The sequence below is a fragment of the Perissodus microlepis genome, chromosome 13 (assembly GCF_051167445.1).
Source record: "Perissodus microlepis isolate ML-2025 ecotype Zambia chromosome 13, ASM5116744v1, whole genome shotgun sequence".
Classification (NCBI taxonomy): Eukaryota; Metazoa; Chordata; class Actinopteri; order Cichliformes; family Cichlidae; genus Perissodus; species Perissodus microlepis.
Genome location: NC_140473.1, coordinates 13,411,964 through 13,432,468, shown reverse-complemented (window position 1 = coordinate 13,432,468; position 20,505 = coordinate 13,411,964). Strand labels below are relative to the sequence as shown.

The 20,505-nt window shown below is 38.1% G+C and overlaps 1 protein-coding gene across 1 annotated transcript in view; it reads right to left on the bottom strand.

The window, feature by feature from the left end:
- The window catches only part of eys (EGF-like photoreceptor maintenance factor), a 159,481-nt gene that overhangs the window by 131,775 nt on the left and 7,201 nt on the right, over nt 1-20,505 (bottom strand). Inside the window, exons 2-9 of the mRNA XM_084948199.1 lie at nt 18,575-19,417; nt 17,643-17,759; nt 12,348-12,433; nt 11,269-11,396; nt 10,508-10,622; nt 8,784-8,943; nt 4,948-5,052; nt 79-218 (exon numbers count right to left, since the gene is read on the bottom strand). Of these exons, the coding sequence (XP_084804325.1) occupies nt 79-218; nt 4,948-5,052; nt 8,784-8,943; nt 10,508-10,622; nt 11,269-11,396; nt 12,348-12,433; nt 17,643-17,759; nt 18,575-19,319 (1,596 nt within the window). The 5' untranslated portion in view covers nt 19,320-19,417. The remainder of the gene's footprint in view (nt 1-78; nt 219-4,947; nt 5,053-8,783; nt 8,944-10,507; nt 10,623-11,268; nt 11,397-12,347; nt 12,434-17,642; nt 17,760-18,574; nt 19,418-20,505) is intronic.

The window sequence follows — 20,505 nt, the reverse complement described above, 5'->3', positions numbered from 1 at the left end:
ACTGAGAACTGAGCTTATTTATGTTTGCAGACAGTAGACGAGGACAAAAAAAAAGCACGTTAAGATTTTTTCACACACCTGAAGGTGCTGAGGACAGGGTACACAGCAGGTATACTCAAGCCCATAAGGGAGATCCAAACACTCAGTATTTGGTGGGCATGTGTTGTTGGACAGGGCACAAGCATCTATGTCAACTTCACAACTCTTTCCTTGAAAACCTGCAAGAAAAGATGTAACACATGCAATCTGACTCGAGCGATGCTGGACCACAAGAAACGGAAGCCCTGAAATCAGTGCCACTAGTATCTAATATAAGTCATGGAATTAAGGCTGCTCCTCTATATATTTAAGAAACAAGGGCAAAACTGACCCAATTGTGGGTCAGCGGGAGGATTGGCCCCATTTTGAAGCACAGTCGATGATGCTCAGTGTCCTCCACCCCCCTATCTGCCTTCTGAATTTTTAATTTAAACCTGAACAGGCAAACCCTAGTAATGCGCTTTCATTTCCTCCTCTTTCTTGCTTTGTTGAAAAAAAATGTATATCTGTATACCGTACTTTGTGGCTGATAAAAAAAGGTTTACTGTATCAAAGCAGACCTTTTTCCTACAAGAAACATTTGTTGAGTAATAAGGAATAATATCTGATGTTTGCTGTGCAAGACGATACACTTAGCATACCCTTTAAGTATATTTGAAGCGAGTGAATACTGCATTACTTTGACCCTACACATGTGCTGTTCTATTATGTTTAAACAACATAATATAGTCAAAAGCAGGATGTGCTTTAAAAAAAGGTCACATTTACAGTGGTTTATAATTTCAGCCATGCACCAAGATTTTTCTTAGTACTCTGGTCCAGCAGTCTGTGGGCTATTTTTTCACATGGCAGAACTCCCTTCACCATAAGAAGATGCAGCAGATGAGGCATATGAGCGGAAGAAGCTTAGGTTTACTGAGATAACAGATGAGATTTAGCAGCAACGCTGGAAAGCCAGGGTATGCCCTGTGGAATTTTGTTACCATGGATCTGCGGCCACATCTAGTACCAGTTTACTCAGGGAGTTAGGGATTCATGATCAGGGATTATGGCAGGCTGCAGAGGCAGTTTCAGAGGCTGCAGAAAAGAACAACTAATGGGAACGGCGGAAAAGAAAAGACAACAGCTTGTGTGCAAAGTATGGATATCTCATATTAAAAATAGGAGATAGAGGAAAATATGCGTGTTACGTAAGCTGTCAAACAACACTATAGCTGCTCTGTAATCATCTTACATGTTTAAGAGCTTTTTGGATTAGGCCTACATTGTGCAATATTGACATAGTGTTGATATCAACAGTAAAAGGGGAATTACAGCTATCAGAGGCAGATATTTTAAAGATGTTTGTCCCTAAATATTCAGCCTGGCCGGTGTAGAGGGGTACAGTCCTGCTCAGCCCACAGAGCAGGTGTAACGGGGGTGGGACACGGTAACTGTTGAACCCTATAGGGTGTCATGGGTGCAGTTCAAGTTGACATCTGTGATGGGAGGTTCCCACTCAGTCCAAACAATGACATAACCATCAGCCCTCCCCTCTCTGCTCAGACACTACAGTAATCCCCCCAAAAGGACAGTCATGTCTAAAGCTAAAGAAAAATACAACTCAAAGTAGTGCTCATAGGATTTTTTTCTGCTTTTTTTTAAATTGCTGGTCAGAGAATGAAATTGAGGATTCTCATTAAGACTACCAGTGTGGTGGATAGTAGGATGAACCTCACTGTGCTGTGTTCTCCCATATTTAAGAAATTCATATTTGTTAACATAGTTTCATTATGCTTTAAAGGTTTGATGCAAGGGTCAGTAATTGTATCTTTTATAGTAACAGTAGAAGCAATAATTTAATTGACAAAATTCTAATAATAATGATCTGATGACTACAGTACACTCACCGGCCACCTCATTAGTTACACCTTGCTGTACTGGGCTGGACCTCTTTTTGCCTTCAAAACTGCCTTAATCCTTTGTGGCATAGTTACACAAGGCGCTGGAAACCATTCCTCAATAATTTAAGCCATACTGATATTAAGATGTGATGCCAGTGGAGGCGAGAATAGAGAACTCCTGCAGGAAGCAGCCATCAGTAGATGGTATGCTGTGGTCAAAAACGGATAGACATGGCCAGTAACAAGAGTGTTTAAACAATGCTCAATTGGTATTAAGATGGCCCAAAGTCTAAAAAGAAAATTTTGCCCAAAACCATTACAACACGTGGTTTATGGAAAAATTCTACTAACTCAGTGATGCAGCAGAAATTGAGACACATCAGATATATTAAAAATATTCTGCTGTTCATTTCTGACAGTCCATCCATGCTATCTGTAGTCTCAGTTTCCTGTACTTAGAAGAGTGGCACCCAGTGTGGTCTCCTGCTGTTGTGTTTAAGTTTGGTATGTTGTGTTCAGAGATGCTCTTTTGGTTGGTTGGTGGTTTTGGCTTGGTACAACCTTGGTGGTAATGACTTGAGTTATTGCTGGCCTTCTATCAGCTCAAAGGATTCTGGTCATTCTAATCTAACAATAACAAGGTATTTTCACTCAGAGAACTGCTGCTCAGTGGAAAGTTTCACTGTTTTGGGGCCATTCTCTCGAAACCCTAGAGAGAGTAATGTGGGAAAATCGCAGTAGATCAGCAGTTTCTGAAATAATCAGACCAGCTCGTCTGGCACTAACAGCCATGCCAACTTCAAAGTCACTGAAATTACCTTTGTTCTCCATTGCTCAGTTTGGATTTTCTTGACCATATTTACATCCCTAAATGCATCGAGCTGCTGATTGACTAATTAGATATTTGCGTTAATAAGCATTTGAATACCTTTAGTTAATTCAGTGTATATATGAAGCTTTTTATGGTTAGGGTATGTGGTTATGTGTCATCACATACATGTGCTTCTACAAGTTCCACCAGTTTGTGTGTGGTCCTTAAAAAGTAAATAAAAGGTGTTCTGCTTCTCAACACCTCTAAAAGAATAAGCCGTGTAGGAAATAGATGAATGAATAATACTCCAAGCTACTGTATCATTCACAGTCTTAGACAATGGGGAGTTATACCTTTGATACTTCAAGGACTGGCAGTTCATCAGTTGCTAAAAATACAATGCCACCTCTGAATGTCACCTTAAATTGTGACTCTAATGTGGCTTGCTTCAGCAACTGATGAGGCGAACAGACTCTGTGACCTGTGTGTCATTAACACTGGTGTTGTGCTTTAATGTTTAATTGAACAAGAGTGAACAAACAGAGTTTCATTACCACGAGTGTTACATTTCCCCTAAGAGTCTACAACAGCTAAAAATAACAGTAGCAAATTCTTGCGAGAGAAACGTCACCTGGACACAGAGATGCTCTGCCCACCATGTCTCGGGTCTGTATATGCAGTGAAATGTTCCAGTAAAGTGGGCAAAAGCAACTGCCAGACACAGAAACTGTGCTGTGCCAACAACAGAAAGCTCCCGTGAGTCGTCCATCAGTTACCATTCAGTGAATGTAAATTCAGACTCAGCCGGTGAGGCACAATAAGCAATTACAGAAAAATTATATTAATGTGAATTTCAGAGTATAATATTTGAGCAATGCAGTTCCATTCATGAGCTCTGGCAATGAGTTTGGTATTTTTTCTCAGCTGTCAATCACAGGCCAAGAGTGTAAACTGATCCTGCAAATAAGGTGGCAAAGATGCTTGCTGCTGCTTGTTTCCTCTATCTGGCTCAGCAGAGCATGTTGTGATCAGTAGCATGCTGTGACTGCTATAAACAAGAAGATTAATAAAATAAAAACATAGCACGTGGAAAAAAATACATATTTTAGTAAGCAGGATACAACTAAAAATATATACATATGTATATTTTCATGTGATAAAATAAGTCATGCTAAATTCAGTCTCATTTCACAGCCCAGAGACCCTGCTGGCAAAAGTTAATCACCTTTGGTTCCCAGGTAAGCGCCCTGGTGGGGGACAGAACCCCCATAGCGTTGACGTTGGTGGTACAGAGGCGTGAAAAACGTTGAGGGAACATATGCAGATATAATTTTTTTTTTTTTAAATACACAAACAAACTTTTGATGGCTGATCATAATCTTTTTTCCCCACTAACTTTCAACATGTTTTTTTTTTTTTATTATTAATGATTACAGCCAGATGCTAATACCAATATATCAGCGAAAAAGAGACAGGAGAAACACCCTTCAACCATGTTATAACTGTTGATTTTGCACAGTTTGTCCAGCAGAGGGCAACTTCCATGTTGCCAACACAGGTTTGGAAGTACACAAACACAACAGCCAGCTGATGCAACCTGAGCATAAATCACTAATCTACGATCTTTTATTACAATACACCAAGATTACGTTTAAACTGTACTGTTATACTATCTTAGTCAGGACTTCTAAAATCACAACACATAACAAACTTTGAAAGGTGAAGTCTGTTCATCTTTCACGTTATACAGAAAATATATCGGCTAATATATCAGATTATATAATCACCAAAGATCAGTATCAGTGTTAAAAATCCTATTTTGAGTTGTTTTTGATGGTGATCATGCAGACTACCTTGATGATTAGGGAGACACATGAAAAGTATGTACAGAGGCACCAGTGAACCTGATTTTAAACAGGTAACAATAAATACATAACTATATATACATATTTTTAAAGTGACTTCACCCAAAACGTGATGTTAAATTCCTTTTTTTGACCTGCAAGTTATACTTTGTAACACCATATCATTTGGGAAGTTACACAACATCATGGCCTCATTTATGGCTCAATCCAGAGTGTCGACATGATCAATGTCTCTGGCTCATCCCACCACAGCCACCAAATGGCGTGCTTTCTTGAGCCAAGGATACAGTAAACATAAATTACCTACATCTTTACTACAATAAGGTCTAGTTTTGGACATAGCGCATACCTGTAGGACATTGGCAACTGTAGTCTCCTAGCAAGTCATAGCACTTGCCATTGTGCTGACAAGGTCTGGAGTCACACTCATTGATCTCAGTCTCACAGTTTGTTCCTGGGGAAAGAGGTTTTAGATGTAATAAGCAGCATTATATATCGCCACACTATTTTCACACAGTCCCGACCTCTGCACCCCAACATATTGCAGTTCATCTTTCGTGTGAATTGTTAAAATGCAGCACTCTTTTCCTGAATGACTCAGCCTAGCATAAAGACTGAAAGCAGGGGGATACTGCTAACCTGCTTCTGTCTAAAAACACACTAATTAATGCATATTTACAGTGTTTGCTCTGTGGAAAAAAAGTAAAAACCCCGACTAGGGGCTTATGTGCTGCTCTATTTTTTCAACTCAGGGCATTGACAACCGGGAGTCTTGTTATCACTGTGAAAGTGCCAGATAGATGCTGGTGGGCAGATGTGTTTTTTTGTTTGTTTGTTTATTTGTTTATTATGCTAAAGCTGGATTAATTGGCTGCAGGCTTTACCTTCAGACTTAGCGTACAGATATGACAATAATATCAATCTTCTCTATAGACCTTCGGCAAGAAAATGAATGAGCAAATTTCCCCCCAATTTTTTTAAAGAGTTGCCTGAAACTGTTTTAAAACATTTCTGCTGAAATAATAATTAGGTTGCAAACATTCACCTATTAAGATGCTCTAGGATTCAAGTGCTGAGGCCAAGTATATACACAAGAGAAAACAGGCCCTTGATAGCATGGGCTCAGTTTCTTGTTAAGAAAATGGACATTTAATGACAAGCTCTGTCTAAAAGAAAGCAGATGATGTGGGGGACGGAGGTTGCCTTAGAAGAGATTTGCTTGGTGCTCAGCTGCCTCAGCAGCTGCTAGTTCCACTGCTGTGATTGGGGGTGGATGCTTTCCCGTGCAGGTTATTAATTTAAAAAGTCCTGTCATCAATAACAGAGGTGCAATGACATGTAGTGAAAGTCCCTCCTTGACAGCAGCAACCTCGTGCTATGGCACCAACACTATGATTGATAACATCTGCACAGCTGATGGTACAGGTCATTATATATAAAAAAAATGCTATGCAGTGGAACAGCAAATTATACAAATTTGTCCTACTAAAATCTGGAAAACAGCTAAAATCCTGTCTGGCTGTAAGTAAAATCAATTATACAGCTTTTTAATGAATATTTAATGATGTGGATTGTTGAGATTTATAGGACAAAAAATAGTGTTATCCAATATATAGCAACTGTTTCAAAAAATGTAAAAAAAAAAAATATATATATATACATATATATGCACATTTCACTGTTTTCTAATTGCACAGTCCTGAATCTTTTGGAGAAAATACTAGCATCTAACCTTATAGTTAATTAAAAATACATAAGAGTCCACATAAATATGAAAAATAAAGCTTTCCACAAGGAAACCTGGATGCCGGGGTTGAGTAATGTATCCTAAGTTATAATCTATGATGAGTACAGTGGGATTTCAGGGCGAAGCTTGAAATTAAATTGGCCTTCCTATCCTGCATGGGTAGAAATTCCAGCGCAAAAGTCCTGAGATGCCAGAAAATGATGAATTCTATCAGTCACTAAGAAGTGCCATGGTGTAAGAGACAATTTTCCATTACTGAAGTGGCAACAGATTTCAGCTTTGAACGGGGAGAGGGCCGAAACGTGTTCATGTAGTGCTATGTAAGGGCTTATCTGACTGACAGCTGAGTGTGTCAGGACTTAAGGCTAGATTGTGAAATGTGCTATAGGCCAAAACCTGAGTGCAGCAGATTGGAAAAAAATCACATGTGCTGGCTGTTTAAGTAGTAAAACAACAGAGGAACAATTCAGAGCTGTACCATTACAACCTTTACAGTAAGTGCAATGTCTGGTAGCGATGACAATCTGTGTCATTCCATTTGTGTGTCGATGAACGTCTTAAATAATGTAACTAGGTCTAAACAGAGCTGTGTATATTTTGTATCACTGTGATGGTTTGCTAATCATATAAAAGCATGATACAGCGAACCGAGAAAAGCAGATGAAAAGAGTCTTTCTTTCTTCGGCAGATTGAACTGTTTAGATAAACAATTCTTCAAACATGATCTTCTGCTATGGAGTACAATGACAGCTGTGACCGAGATAAAGAATACAACTTCTAATCACATTGTGTCTGTCTCTGTGAATGTGCTCAACCTTTTTAAGCATGGTAAATAAAAAAGGGTTAATCTTCTTTTCTACAACTGCTCCTTTTGTTTTTTCGTGCCTCTGCATTGTTTATTCAACCACTGTCACTGATAGCTTAACAAGTTTTGCCCATGTTCCGAGCTGGCAGCTAATTAGGAAGCAGTTTGCCAGATTACTTGGATTAAACACAATCAGCAGCAGGCCGTAGAAATGTCGAGCAGGCGAGGCCGCTGATAAATAAGCTTCAAGGTAAAACAAATAAAAAAGTCATATCACAAATATTACTGGATTTTGCTTTAAATCTGTGCTTGGCTTGTGATTTACCACCAATCCCTGGCCTGAATTAGATATTGTAGAATTAATTTCCACTTGGGAGACAAGAACACTTATGTTCTTAGCGGTAGTTGCTAGTTTTGTGCTTCTCTAGATAAAGTTAAAGAAGTTTTGCCTCTAGGCTACATCAGGTAGTGCAGCAGATTGAGAACAAATGGTACTAATACTACTACCGCAAATAAAAAAAATGTATAGGTCACCCCAGGGATGTTTTCTTTGTTTTTTATTTTTGTTCTACTCCCCCGGGAGGTCAAAGGTCAGCTATGGAACAGCAGCCCTTGAGCCAGCTGTGGTTCGGTCTTTTGAGATATTAATTAAATCAGATTCTTGAAAAAGAAATTACAGCATTAGACGTCTATAACAGAACTACAATGTTAACCCTGCTATGTGCCAAGGCAGGGGGACGGTTTCGAGATTGCTTCATGGAAGCTGCGTGGATATTAGCATATGGCTGATTTATGGATTTATATTTTAAAAACGTTCAACAGAAAGATCAAGAACATATTCTCACGAGGTTTGTTTGTGTTTGGGGATCCATCTATGGATTTAAGGTTGGGTTAACATTGTGCGTCTACAAATATGTAACATGATCGACTGATGTCTGAACTCTTCATGAACACCTTGACCATGTTTGTATGTCTTTTTTTGTTAGCTGTGCATAATGCATTGTTTCTATGACAAAGTGACAGTGGAGAATAGATTTCCCTTTCAAAGTGGTTTTATGTGACATAAAATTTTAATGGACACTTGCCAGTTAATGAGAAAAAACAAAGAAAACAGAAGAAAAAATTTTTTTCTGTCACTACAGATGACATTCAAGCATGATACCAGTTATGTACTTTTAATGGAATACATGAGCATCTCATAAGTTCTTTATGGATTTTATGCCTTTTGCTTTAAACCACCAACAAAAGTCAAAATGTATAATTTATGATTTGCTCTTAGCATGAAAGCTCCATGTCAAATGTCTTGCATGTGGACTGCGGATTGGCCATCTTAAAACAGTAAAATATTCAGAAAACGACAGCACTCCGTGGCTTTGTGTGTGTCTTGACTTTGGTTGGTGCTTATATAACAAGATGTCAAGAAATGTCAACACCATGTATCTGTCAGCCTCTGCCAGTTTTACATCAGATTTTCCCCAAACATTAAGGTTAAGGAATCAGTCATTCCTCATCCCATAACCGGCATTCCACAACTGTGTGTACAAATTAGGAGACAGGAGTCTGTTGCCAGGAGACAGATGGACAGACTCACTGAAAAGGAACAAAAAGAGATAATAAAACAAAGATATCTCACCTGTAAAGCCAAGGGGACATTTGCAGGAGTACTGAGGGGGAGATGTTGGCTGATTTGTTGCAATGCATGTTGCCCCATTCAAACAGCTGTTTGGCTTTATCTGACAGGCATCACCCACATATTGACAATATTCTCCAACCCAACCTGGGGCACAAACACACTGCAGGAATGCAGAAAATTATTCATAAAATCAGTAATATAGTAGAGTATACATCAATCTATAATAAAATGTATCATACAGAGCACACTGTATTAGAGAGAAATCATTGAATGGTGCACATTTTGAGCCTGGAGATGAATGAACAAATCACAGCTTCAAATAAATTTCAGTTCACCAAAAATTACTTCGAGAGATATTAAAGATGGTTTAATTGGCTTTGAGACGTTTTCAACCAAGATTTCTACCATCACCACAATATAATGGAAATGAATATAATTTTTGACAGTCAGAACACAGTGAACAGCTTTAAATAAAAATTCATAGTACTTTTTTTTTTTTTTTTTTGCCTTTTCATTAACGCAAATTCAATTATGTAGTTATGAAGACTAAAATCCTGGATGGACAATAAGAAAAATCTGATCCAAATAAGCTAAAACAGGGTTTCTCTCTAAATGTGCACCTCAGATGTTTCTTTGTCACAAACACGAGGTGTTACAAAGAGAAAAAACACAAACACTACTCTCTATATCTAGAATTAAAATGATTTTATGTTATCTCTAGCTGTGCATATGGAGCTTCTACACGACACACTAACCAATTTATTACTACCCACAGTAAATATTTATTCACATTCAAACCCTAGAAGTCACAAAAATATAAGAAAACATTAAAAGAAAAACTCGCACTTGCAGTTAGCAACAATTTTGGACTATCTCTGACCAAACGTGCACCAACATAAAGCATCTAAAAGTAGATCATAGATAAAGAACCCTATCAGTGGTCTAATGGAACAAGACTGATGGACAATAATTAGGAGCTATGGGGCATTACAGAGCACTCTCAGGTGTTGTAAAAAACGCAGACATTTGAGAAGACTGAGAAACTGGGAGGCAAATTAGACCAGGACCTGTCAGTCTGCACAAAGCTTCCACATATACACCAGGATTTAATGACTTAGAATTGGATTACTGCTTTCTGTAGTCATATAACTACCACTGATGTTTCTGTAATTCTCTTTGTATTTCACTGTCATATAGACAACATTAGAAAAAAACCCAAACATTTAAACATGTCTAAACCAGGTCTTATCTCTGTATTTGTACTGCATGTACTTTATATTCAGGGACAACTGTAAGAACATCACGCAATAGTTGCCATTCTGAAGCATTCATCATTAAAATTGATCCAGTGCATAACTGTTGCATCATTAAAGCAGATTTTATAGTCTAAAACGAATACTTGCTAACAAAGAAGCCACAAACCAAACAGATTCACAGGAAGCACATGCTCAAAATTCTGAAAAGTGCAAAAGGTTACATTACACCATTTAGACCAATATCACTCTGGAAATGATCAAATGCAATAACGGAGAGTGGACCACTCCCATTTTTTTTAATCACAAAAAAGATTTTAAAAAATCTTACTACCGAAACAGAACATTTATTTTATGAATCCTAACAACACTTATGAATGAGTTCACGTTGCGTCGACTCTGTATGCGTTATGAGTCATATTTCGTGGGCTTTATCGCATTTCATTATGACTGAAACCTTGAATTACTTACCTGATATCCGCCAATTACACTCAAGCACAATCCCTCATTTAGGCAGCTGATATTGAGCAGACTGCAGTAGTCAATTATTTCTTCACAATTCTTCCCAGAAAACCCACTCAGACATCTGTTGAGAGGCAGTCAGTGTCATCAAAATCAATTCACCTTGAGCTTTAAGCACTAACAAGCAATGCTGTGTTGTTTCTTTATACGAGATTTCTGGGATTCTAATTCAGTTTTCCGCATGACCTGATTCTGATAAAGACAGGGGCGTGTCGCTAATCAGGTTAGCATTTTTTACCCATTTTCTGAAATGCTTGATGTTAGTGTATCATACCAAATCAAGCTCTAATGTGAATCAAATTAACTATACTGTGTAATATGCCAAATATACACTTCCCTATATTTGTATTATATTTGGTTCTTATTTAGTCAAATTTCTTGTGTGAGAATTGTTATCTGATAAACAAATTAAACCAGTTTATCTATTTTGTGGTCTGGTACAGTTTAATATCTGGATATCTTGAAAGATGGCAGAAATGAATGGCATGAAATGGAAACGTTTTCATAGGAAAAGCATTTAAGTCTCTGTTTCAACTCTCAACAATGACTTCCTGGAGCTTTTAAGACAACTTTAAATCCTCCTCACATCAAAAGGTGGAAAAAAAAAAATCACATTTTTATTCATTCTCAGAGGGAGACACATTCATAAGAAACGCGAATCATCTTCAAGAAGAGACTATGATGTTCCTATTATTAGATCTCCCTCTTACCTGCAGATGTAATCATTTCCCCTGGACACACAGGTGGAATTGTTCAAACATGGTGATGGACTACACAGGCTGTTCTGCCTCCTGCACGCTGTGGCCACACTACCATCTGCACAGACACATTCAGAGCCCTGCATGGGAGAAGCAATACAACCTAGATCACCTGCAAGCCTGGGATAGGACGCTTACATTACACAAAAGGTACATTAGATTTCCAAGTGTAGGAACACAGAACATTATCAATAAAAGAGCAAATCACCGTAGTGATAAAAATGGCCTTCATTGAGTCACAGTTATATTTGCTACAGACTTCTACACTTTCATTAAATATAATCTAAATAAATAATAGGTTTTACATTTGTTTTAATATGGTTTTTAGATATGAGAGGCTAACAAATGTTAATGTTCTTGTAATTCAAAGTTAAACAGATTATGCTTCTAGGAAAAAATATATATGTCAAGCAGCAGCAATAATGTGCATTATGTTGATAAATGTCCCCTTTACTCTTCTCTGCTCGGGTATCCTTAGGTGGGTCTCGAAAATGTGTAGTGCACTTGGCAAACTGTAATGAACAAAACAAAGGTCGTAGAGAAAGACAATTAGACCACTGCTGTATTTTCCCCAGAGTATCCTCTAGAGCATTAGAAACACTACCACCTCTGCAAAATGTATGAGTACACTAGCATTTCCCGTGAAAGGTGCAAATTGCAGCAGGCATCCAATTACAAAAAGGTTCTGATGAGAGCCATTTCAAACTGGCACTTAAATATGGACTGGGTCATTCAATCAAAATGTTAGAGAAAGCAGACACCCTTTCCCACAGCTCATCTTCACCGGGAAATATTAATTGCTCCCGGAGCTTTTAGAATGAAGGCATTTGATCTCGCTTCAAGACACTATTAATTTTCATGTGCCATTTCTTGTTTACGTCCCACTGAGGGAAAACAAATAAGGGAAATAAAGTCCTCACGCGATCCCCTGCAGTGCACATTTGTTCCTCCCGACATGCGTACGACTTGCAATCGAAGTTAACTCGAGATTTGCAGTAGAGGCCCACAAATCGTTCCGGACAATGGCAAACAAATCCTGTGGGACTCTCTTCACATGTACCACCATTTCTACATGGATTTGGGTCACAGGAGGCTTTCCTCTTCTCACACGGTGGGCCTGCAAAACCAGCAAAATAGATTACTGCACTTTTATTTAGAAACTATACCGCGTCTACTGGCGTTCTTAGCATAGCATGAATTTAACTATTCTGTATACTCTTGAACCTCAAATATTAAACATGGAAATTAACAAGCATGGAATGACTTCAAAGAATTTTCATGCCAGAAATTAAATGCAGATGTGATTTAGAATCCAATAATGAAGGGGTGACTGACAGGTTTAATCATTTACACAGGGTAGTGGCATGTGTAGGGCCATTTCCTGGCACTATGCATGCATAACATTAAAAATGGTAAATAAATGGTAAATGGCCTGTATTTGTATAGCGCTTTACTTAGTCCCTAAGGACCCCAAAGCGCTTTACACTACATTCAGTCATCCACCAATTCACACACACATTCACACACTGTAAAAAGATGCTCCCACAAATAAACTTGATGCAGGACTGACTGTACACAGCGTCACCGCGTCTTGTTATCCTGTTGATTTACTATCCTAAATTGGTAGGATGATGTTCCCACCAAAGTCAAAACAATGAGTCAAAAGTAAAACTCTCAAGTTATTCAGATATGAAAAATCACAAACTAGCAGTATAATAACAGCTGTCACTTAAGTTGTTTAACTCTACTTGTAGTTTACAGCAGTCTTGTGTCTGTACAGAGTGAAATAATCATTTTATATCATATTCACCTCAGGGAAACCAAACCCGCAGCGCCAAACACAAATTATTGGGAACTCTTCACCTAAAAATCAAATTTTTTTTCCTGAAAGCTATAAAGATGGAGTGGATTGCATTGACTCCTCTTGTTTTCCCGTTTAGCCCGCATGATGGAGAACTGCCTCAGTCTCAGGGTAATATGCTTCCTGCTGTGTGTGTGTATTTAAATTTGTGCTTGTGCCATACAGCGCCGCTGCCATCCCATTAAATCAGTCCACACAGCACACACAGCATTTACATCACGACTGTAAACAGGAAAAATTGTTGTTTGATAACACTGTAAAAAGCCTCACTAGTAATATAATTAAATGTGGGATAAACCCGAGCTAATTAAAAGCGGTCTGGTTTTTATGAGAATAAAAAATGTGAGGAAAATATCTGGTCTGTGATTGTTCCTGACAGTTTCTCCATGTTTGTGTATGTGGGTTATGCCACATAGGTTTGTAATTTTATTATTATTGTTGTTTTATTTATTATTATTCATTTTTATTATTTTTATTTTCTATTATTGCAGCTTTTTCAACATTTTGTGATATGCCGATTATTGCAATAACACATATTGTGATTTATCACCTTTTTTCACCTGCAATTTATACCCTCAAAGTTAAACTATGACAATATCCGTGTTATTCAATAAGATAAAGCTATGGAACTTATTATTACTTTTTCTTATGTTGTTGCTGCAAACCTGACATAAATGTTACCATTAGATGAAATGGGGTGAAGTTCACAGTTAAATGTAATATTTCTAAAAATATAGCAATTACCTGTAATATACTGCTTAAAATCACATATCTGTTGCTGTCTATATAGGCAGAAGTTCACATTTAACAAAAAAATCATATTTTACTATTACATTTGTGCTCAGCAACCTTCCTGTTTTATTGAAATATAACCAGAATACAACCAGCTGGCAGCCAAAGATTGATTCAGACCGATGGCAACATGTTAGGAATATGCCTACATTTATAAATTAGATGGCAATTATTTACAAAACTTCAGTCAGCGTTGGTGGCGCATGAGATGAACCCTGTAGTTCGCAGTATTTTCAGAGTATTTTAACTTATTTAATTAAATATCTATATTTGGTGCCCTTGTATCAATATAATATTGTCACACAAAATCTGCTGTATTGATTTTTATTAACGCATGGTAAATGTCCTGGAACAGTTTGTACTATAGCTCAAATATTATTTTATTTTTATTCTCATATTTCACTGTTCTCGTTTTTAAAATGTTTTAAAAAGTATACAAGTTTATTCATTAAATCCTGCTGTATTATTCAATATTTTTATGCGCACAACACAGTGTTTTTTTTTCTTTTATTATTTATATATCATTGGATATACACCAAATTAAAGTTAACACAGATTTTTAACTGATAAACATGCATTTTACTAAGTAGTGAGCGCCACAGCTTTCAGCATATTGTAAGCATTTTCTTAGATAAAGTAATTTTGACCTAAGCTCTAGCCAGCAGTTTAATTTCACAACTGTGAACTTAACCAGGGACAAAGTAATGCTGCAGTGATATTGTGCACAGAGGATAAAATTACACTGAAATCACTGCAAGGTCAAGGTGAATAAATTTTGATGTTATTCCCTTGTGAGTTTTTTTTTCTTTCTCACATGACACCTACACATTTATCTTTCTAGTGACTTCTTTTTTTTGCATATTTTCTTTAATCCCCCTGCTGATACAAGTGCTCATGTCCCAGAGGCTCCTCCTAGCCTCCTCTGTGGGCATCAATCTTACTGTGCCCAACTTCAGAGTTTGCTTTTTGCTTCAGCTCATTTTACATCAGAAACTGAGTTTTCAAAACTGGTCCACTCAAAGCTGCACCTCTACAAACTGCTTTCCTGTAGAATTTCCATCTGTCATATGTATTAATGAAGCATAATAATGATAATTCCCTCTGTAAAATGCTAACAATGTTAGTTAACACCGACGATGGTTTATATATTTATTACAGTCATTTACATTTGTGCTCTCATCTCAAACACCATTGTTTCTGCAGTGACTTTGAATTGCATCCATCTAATATGCATAACACACCAGCATGTCAATGCCTAATTAAAACAGTTTAACAAGGCTAATGACTGCATATATACACCAAATTAAACTTACAAAACTTGGCTTTATTACCAACAAGATTTTAGAAACAATTAAGACCATATTCCAAATGAAAATGGTATTATAAAGATGGTAATACTTAACAACAAATGCCCTAGAGGTAGAGTAGAAGAGAGTCAAATCAAAAGAAAATCTCATTTGAAACATCCCATGAGTTTGGCTCATTATTCTCTGCGCATAGACTTTGGCCTGTGAGGGCAGCCAGCACTGGAGCAGCCACTAACTTCCACTTGATTAATGAGCCAACTGCAGCAGGGAGGTAAAGGAAGCACGAGCTCTACAGAACTCCCAAGAAGCTGATGGGACACCAAGACACCATGACTGTGCGAAAGCACCCAGTGGAGTCTGCTTATTTGAGGGAGCAGCAGCAATTAAAGCAAATTACAAGAAGCTGCAAAAGCAGTCAGAGCATGTAGGTCCACAATTTGTTTCTGATGGAAATTATAGGAATTATCTATTTGACTTCAAACAAGGGCAGATGTTTTCTTTAATAGGGCCAACTATTTGGTTTTAACAAATGTAAGTAGCTGGTGATCATTATACTGTCATCACTGACAGCTTGGGTTAAAAGGCTTGCAAAATGCTTCTTTTACATGAAACAAAACAAAACGAGCAAAAAACAGCTAACACAAAAATCATTTGACTCTTTTTTTCCACTAGTTTCACTCCTAATGCTGTAGTTAGAGAAAAAAAAGTTAAATTTCAAAGAGCAATTCAGACTTGAATAAAAGGAAAATATGATAAAGTTCATGTGAACCAAATTTAACATACAGTCTAGTCCACCGGTGTTGCGTTAAGGAACTAACATAAGTATAATGTCCTCTACCTGATCGAAAATATTCAGTATTCAATTCAGCAGGTATCTGGCATTCACTACCAACAAGGAGATGAAGGCAAATTGATAATTTCCTCTTTCAAAGATTTTGAAAATTATCCTGTAATCTTGCTACAGTAATCTTTTTCTCTTTTAAATCTTCAGAGCCATTTCATAAAACATCCGAGAATACCTTTTACAATGACTTTTTTTTTTCTCCTTCTTTTGTATGGCCATAATAATAATCTCTTGTTATAAAGAAAAAAAAGAATATGCCAGACAGTACTGGAAGTAACCTTGAAACAACATCTCTAAAATAATCAGCTGAAAGCATGGGCTGGACTCGAAAGGCGAAGCTGTGACACTTCAAGAATGCTGCCAGGACAAATTGTGCTCCAAACAAAACAATGAATCAATGTGAAAAGCCACTTGGAGATTTTACTCCAGAAAGTTCATTGCAGGCTTGATTTTTATAGCAGAGAGTGATATCGAGGGCAGCCCGAGGAGCATCTAGGTCTTGTAACCATTTGTGTGTGATAACGATTGACCCGACTGTACAAAAATACAGCGGATGAGACTAAATAATGAGCGAATCACTAATGTGCCATACATCTTCGCCACAGCAAAAGTCCCACTCAGCGCCTATACATGAGCGTCCAGCACTGTCTCTGAAGTGGATGGTCTTGGCTGGGAGTGAAAAATGTGTCACAATGCTCTTTGATTTGCTTTTGTAAGTGCTTCTTAGAGACGGGGATCAGCTACTTTAACCCTAAGCCTAAATATAATATAACCATGCAATTTGTCTCTGTGAATATGAGCAGAGCAGAAGAAAAGCGATGGATTTCCAAATAACTATATCCAGTTCTCAGATGTATATTAATTCTGCCCTTTCTGTGTATCAACTTTACATCACGTGTTGTTTCTGTTGTGACCGAAAAAAGTGACGCGTTCGTTTTATCCTGAACTTGGAAGCCTGATGTGTGCCACCTGTAAAATGTAATTAGAAATACTATCATAAATGGGACTTATTCTTCAAATAACGAGCACTGAATAACATTCATTTTTATCTTTACGCTCTCAGCAGAAACAATACACTATAAATTACATTTTACCTGATTGCCGTAAACCTTTATTTTATTAACTCCGGCACGCTCCGTTAGCTAGCAGTATAGCCCAGGCCCTTTAGAGCGGCACATCACTGGTTGTAATATGAGGTATTTGATTTGAAGTGGCCCCTTCATATATTATGATGACAAATATAACATCGAGTGGGATCAAGTTTATAGCCCACAAGGAAATGCTGATCTTTTTATGATTTATGATGATTTGAAGATAGCCCTCCTGTTTTTTAAGGGAAATTACATGGTTCTGGGAGGTGAGGGAAAAAACACTTTGTATACAGAATTGCAGTAAACTGTGTGATTTGCCTGGCAGTGATTAAAACTGTGACATGCTATTTAAAGAGCAGCTCTTCATTGTTACTGAGCCAGACAGTCCATCTACGTTATATAAACAGCCTTCTAAAATAAGAGATGCTTACCAGAGAAACCAGTGTCACAGATGCATTTGAAGGATGCAGGTGATATTTGAAGGCATGTCCCATTTTCACAGATGCTGTCACAGTTTGCTTTCCCAATGATTTCAGAGCAGTTAACCCCTAAAACAAACAGCCCATTAGATGATTATTCACAGAGGACCAGGCACAGAAAAAAAACAGTAGATGAGCAGAATTAAGTTTGCTTGCATGCACAGATATCTAATGTCTTTGATTTTAATTTTGTTAAGGAAAAAAAACAAAACAAAGCCATTACTATAGATCAGCGGTCCCCAACCCCCGGGCCTTGGACCGGTACCGGTCCGTGAGTCGTTTGGTACCGGGCCGCGAGAGTTGAGGCTCAGGTGTGAAATGTGTGATTTTCAGGGTTTTTATCAGTTTTCAGCGTTATTTTGTTATCGTTTTTATCGTTAACTCGGTTTTCCTGGGTCTTTTCACGTGTGTTATGAATAAATCTTTTTTCAGTACCGGTACTAGTTTTATTTTGTTGTATTTATCCGCGACACCTTAAAGGCCGGTCCGTGAAAATATTGTCGGGCATAAACCGGTTCGTGGCGCAAAAACGGTTGGGGACCGCTGCTGTAGATAATTCAGCAAGGAGCTTAAGAAGGAAGTCATCTGGAATGCAAGCAATGTAAAAATTAATTCTGTTTGCATTACATGAGTGTCGGAGGGTTATGGTGAAAAACATTAACTTGACGTGTTCAATAAATCCATAATTGAGAAGCTGCTTTTACGTTCTTTCAGCACATGAGTACGTCTCTCAGAAACACTTCTTCTACAAACTTTGATTCTGTAGCAAATGCAACATGTTACAGACAAAGGGATGTATAGGACTATTTTTAGATGCTCTGACCAAGCCGATGAGCCCATTTAATGAGAACTCATTAAATGGGATCAGTGACATTTGTGCTCACCTGTAAAATGTGGAGGACACAGACACTTATATGTTCTGTAGTGTGGATCTGTCGATCCATTGCTCAGACAGACTCCTTTGTTTTCACAGGGGTTATCCAAACAAGCATCAAACTTTTCACAAAACCTCCCAGAATACTTGTGGTGACATCGACAGTGGAATGCACTCTCCCCGACTCCTGTTTGACAGACACCGTTCCCCGAACAAAGTCGAAGCATCGGGGAGCTCCGACAAAGTTGGGTTTTAACTGTGACGTTTAGCCTCAAACCCAGCGTGCACAGCTGCGCGTCTCCTTCGTGCAGCGCAATAAAATAACGGTGACCCGGCATGAGCCACCTGGCATCGACTTGCTCTCTTTCATTTATGTTGTGAGGGAAGAGAAACTGATCTTCTCTCTGTCCTGTTGCAGAACAGCTTTCAAAGTTCTCTTTTGACACATTTAGGAGTTTGATGCCATATGACTTGAGTGTTTCATCAGCAGACATCAGCAGTTTGTCTCCATGTTGTAGCTGAAGTGGGCATATCTGTGGGAAGTTGAAAGGCTGCTCACTTGACTCGTCTCCCCGCTGGGAATCCCAGCACTCAGAAACACTCCTGCAGATGTTCCCTATTAGAGTCCAATTCATTTGGATTGTGTTTTTTTTAAGGTGCCATTCGGTTGAAGGTTGCCTGTTGCAAAGGATTTGGCAGTGGATCATATGAATGGCCACAAAAATGAGACTCACGTGAAACAATGACGATCTCATGTCTCCTCTTTCTCTGTATTTAATCCAAATCAGTTTGGGACTTTTAAGAACAACTTTGTGTGATGCTTTACTCCAAAGTCCACCAGAGTAGCAATCGCCTGAAGAAAACAAAGAGATTTTTTTAAAATATGTTTTACGGCTACACACTGTTGCTGCTTAAAACTTTATCCAGAGCACTAGAAGCGACTGAGCACACGCTGTTATTAGGAAGATTTCATTTTACAATAACACCACAGACCTATGGTTTCTGCGAGGGTAGCAGGAGCTGTCATAATCATATGCAGTGCTGCTGACCACCAAGTGTGTCACAGCAGCCTCAGCCTCCCGGAGGTTTCTACAGAGAGTGACAATGTCAGATAAAATATTCTCTCTCCCCTGCTGGTGCCTGATACCTCAGTGTCAGGCAGCGAGATGAGTTAAAGCAGACAGCATTGTCTTCCTCCCTCAGGCCTTTTTCATACGTGTGCGCCAGATAAAACAACAAAGTAGAGAAGCCTCGCTGCAAGAAAAACTCTGCTTCTTGATCAGCTCACAAGGGCTGATATGAATAACTGCATGGCGATAAGTAATAAAACGCTGAATATGGAACACCAATATCAATAGAAGAGGGAGTGATAAAATGAATGAGATTGCAAGTATTGTCTTGGGGGTTCTGTGGGGACCCAGAAGACTTCATTTACACGAGATGAGGATGACTATTGTGTTTCACCGAACAAATTGGAAACCTGTCAGCTGATTTGTGAGAAAAAAAATATTGAATTAAAATTTTAATAAAAGAGGACAAAATGTGGGATAGGTTTAGTGATTGCAGAATAATAATTACCAGCACCTGTGCAATGGCCATTTACGTGTAGTTATCCGTTTTTTAATTAACTTTTATTTAAAGTTCTTCAGTATTTTTACATTGACAATGAATCAAAGGAGATTAGATCAGATATGAAAGGATTCATTCATAGCAACAGAGCATCCCTTTATTTTTTCAGCATTTTGATGTTTTCTATCTGGTGTGAGCGGTGCTGGTGAAGAGCCAGTCCTGCTTCAGTGCCTTTTGAGAATAAGCCTACACTTCAAAAAGTATGAAACCCGTACATTAGAGTTCTATAGCAAAAGTTGTGGTCATTGTGTGTGGGGGGAAAAATGTGACAGATGTGATCCTTCTCCATAGTTACAGTAGTTCCAATTTTGG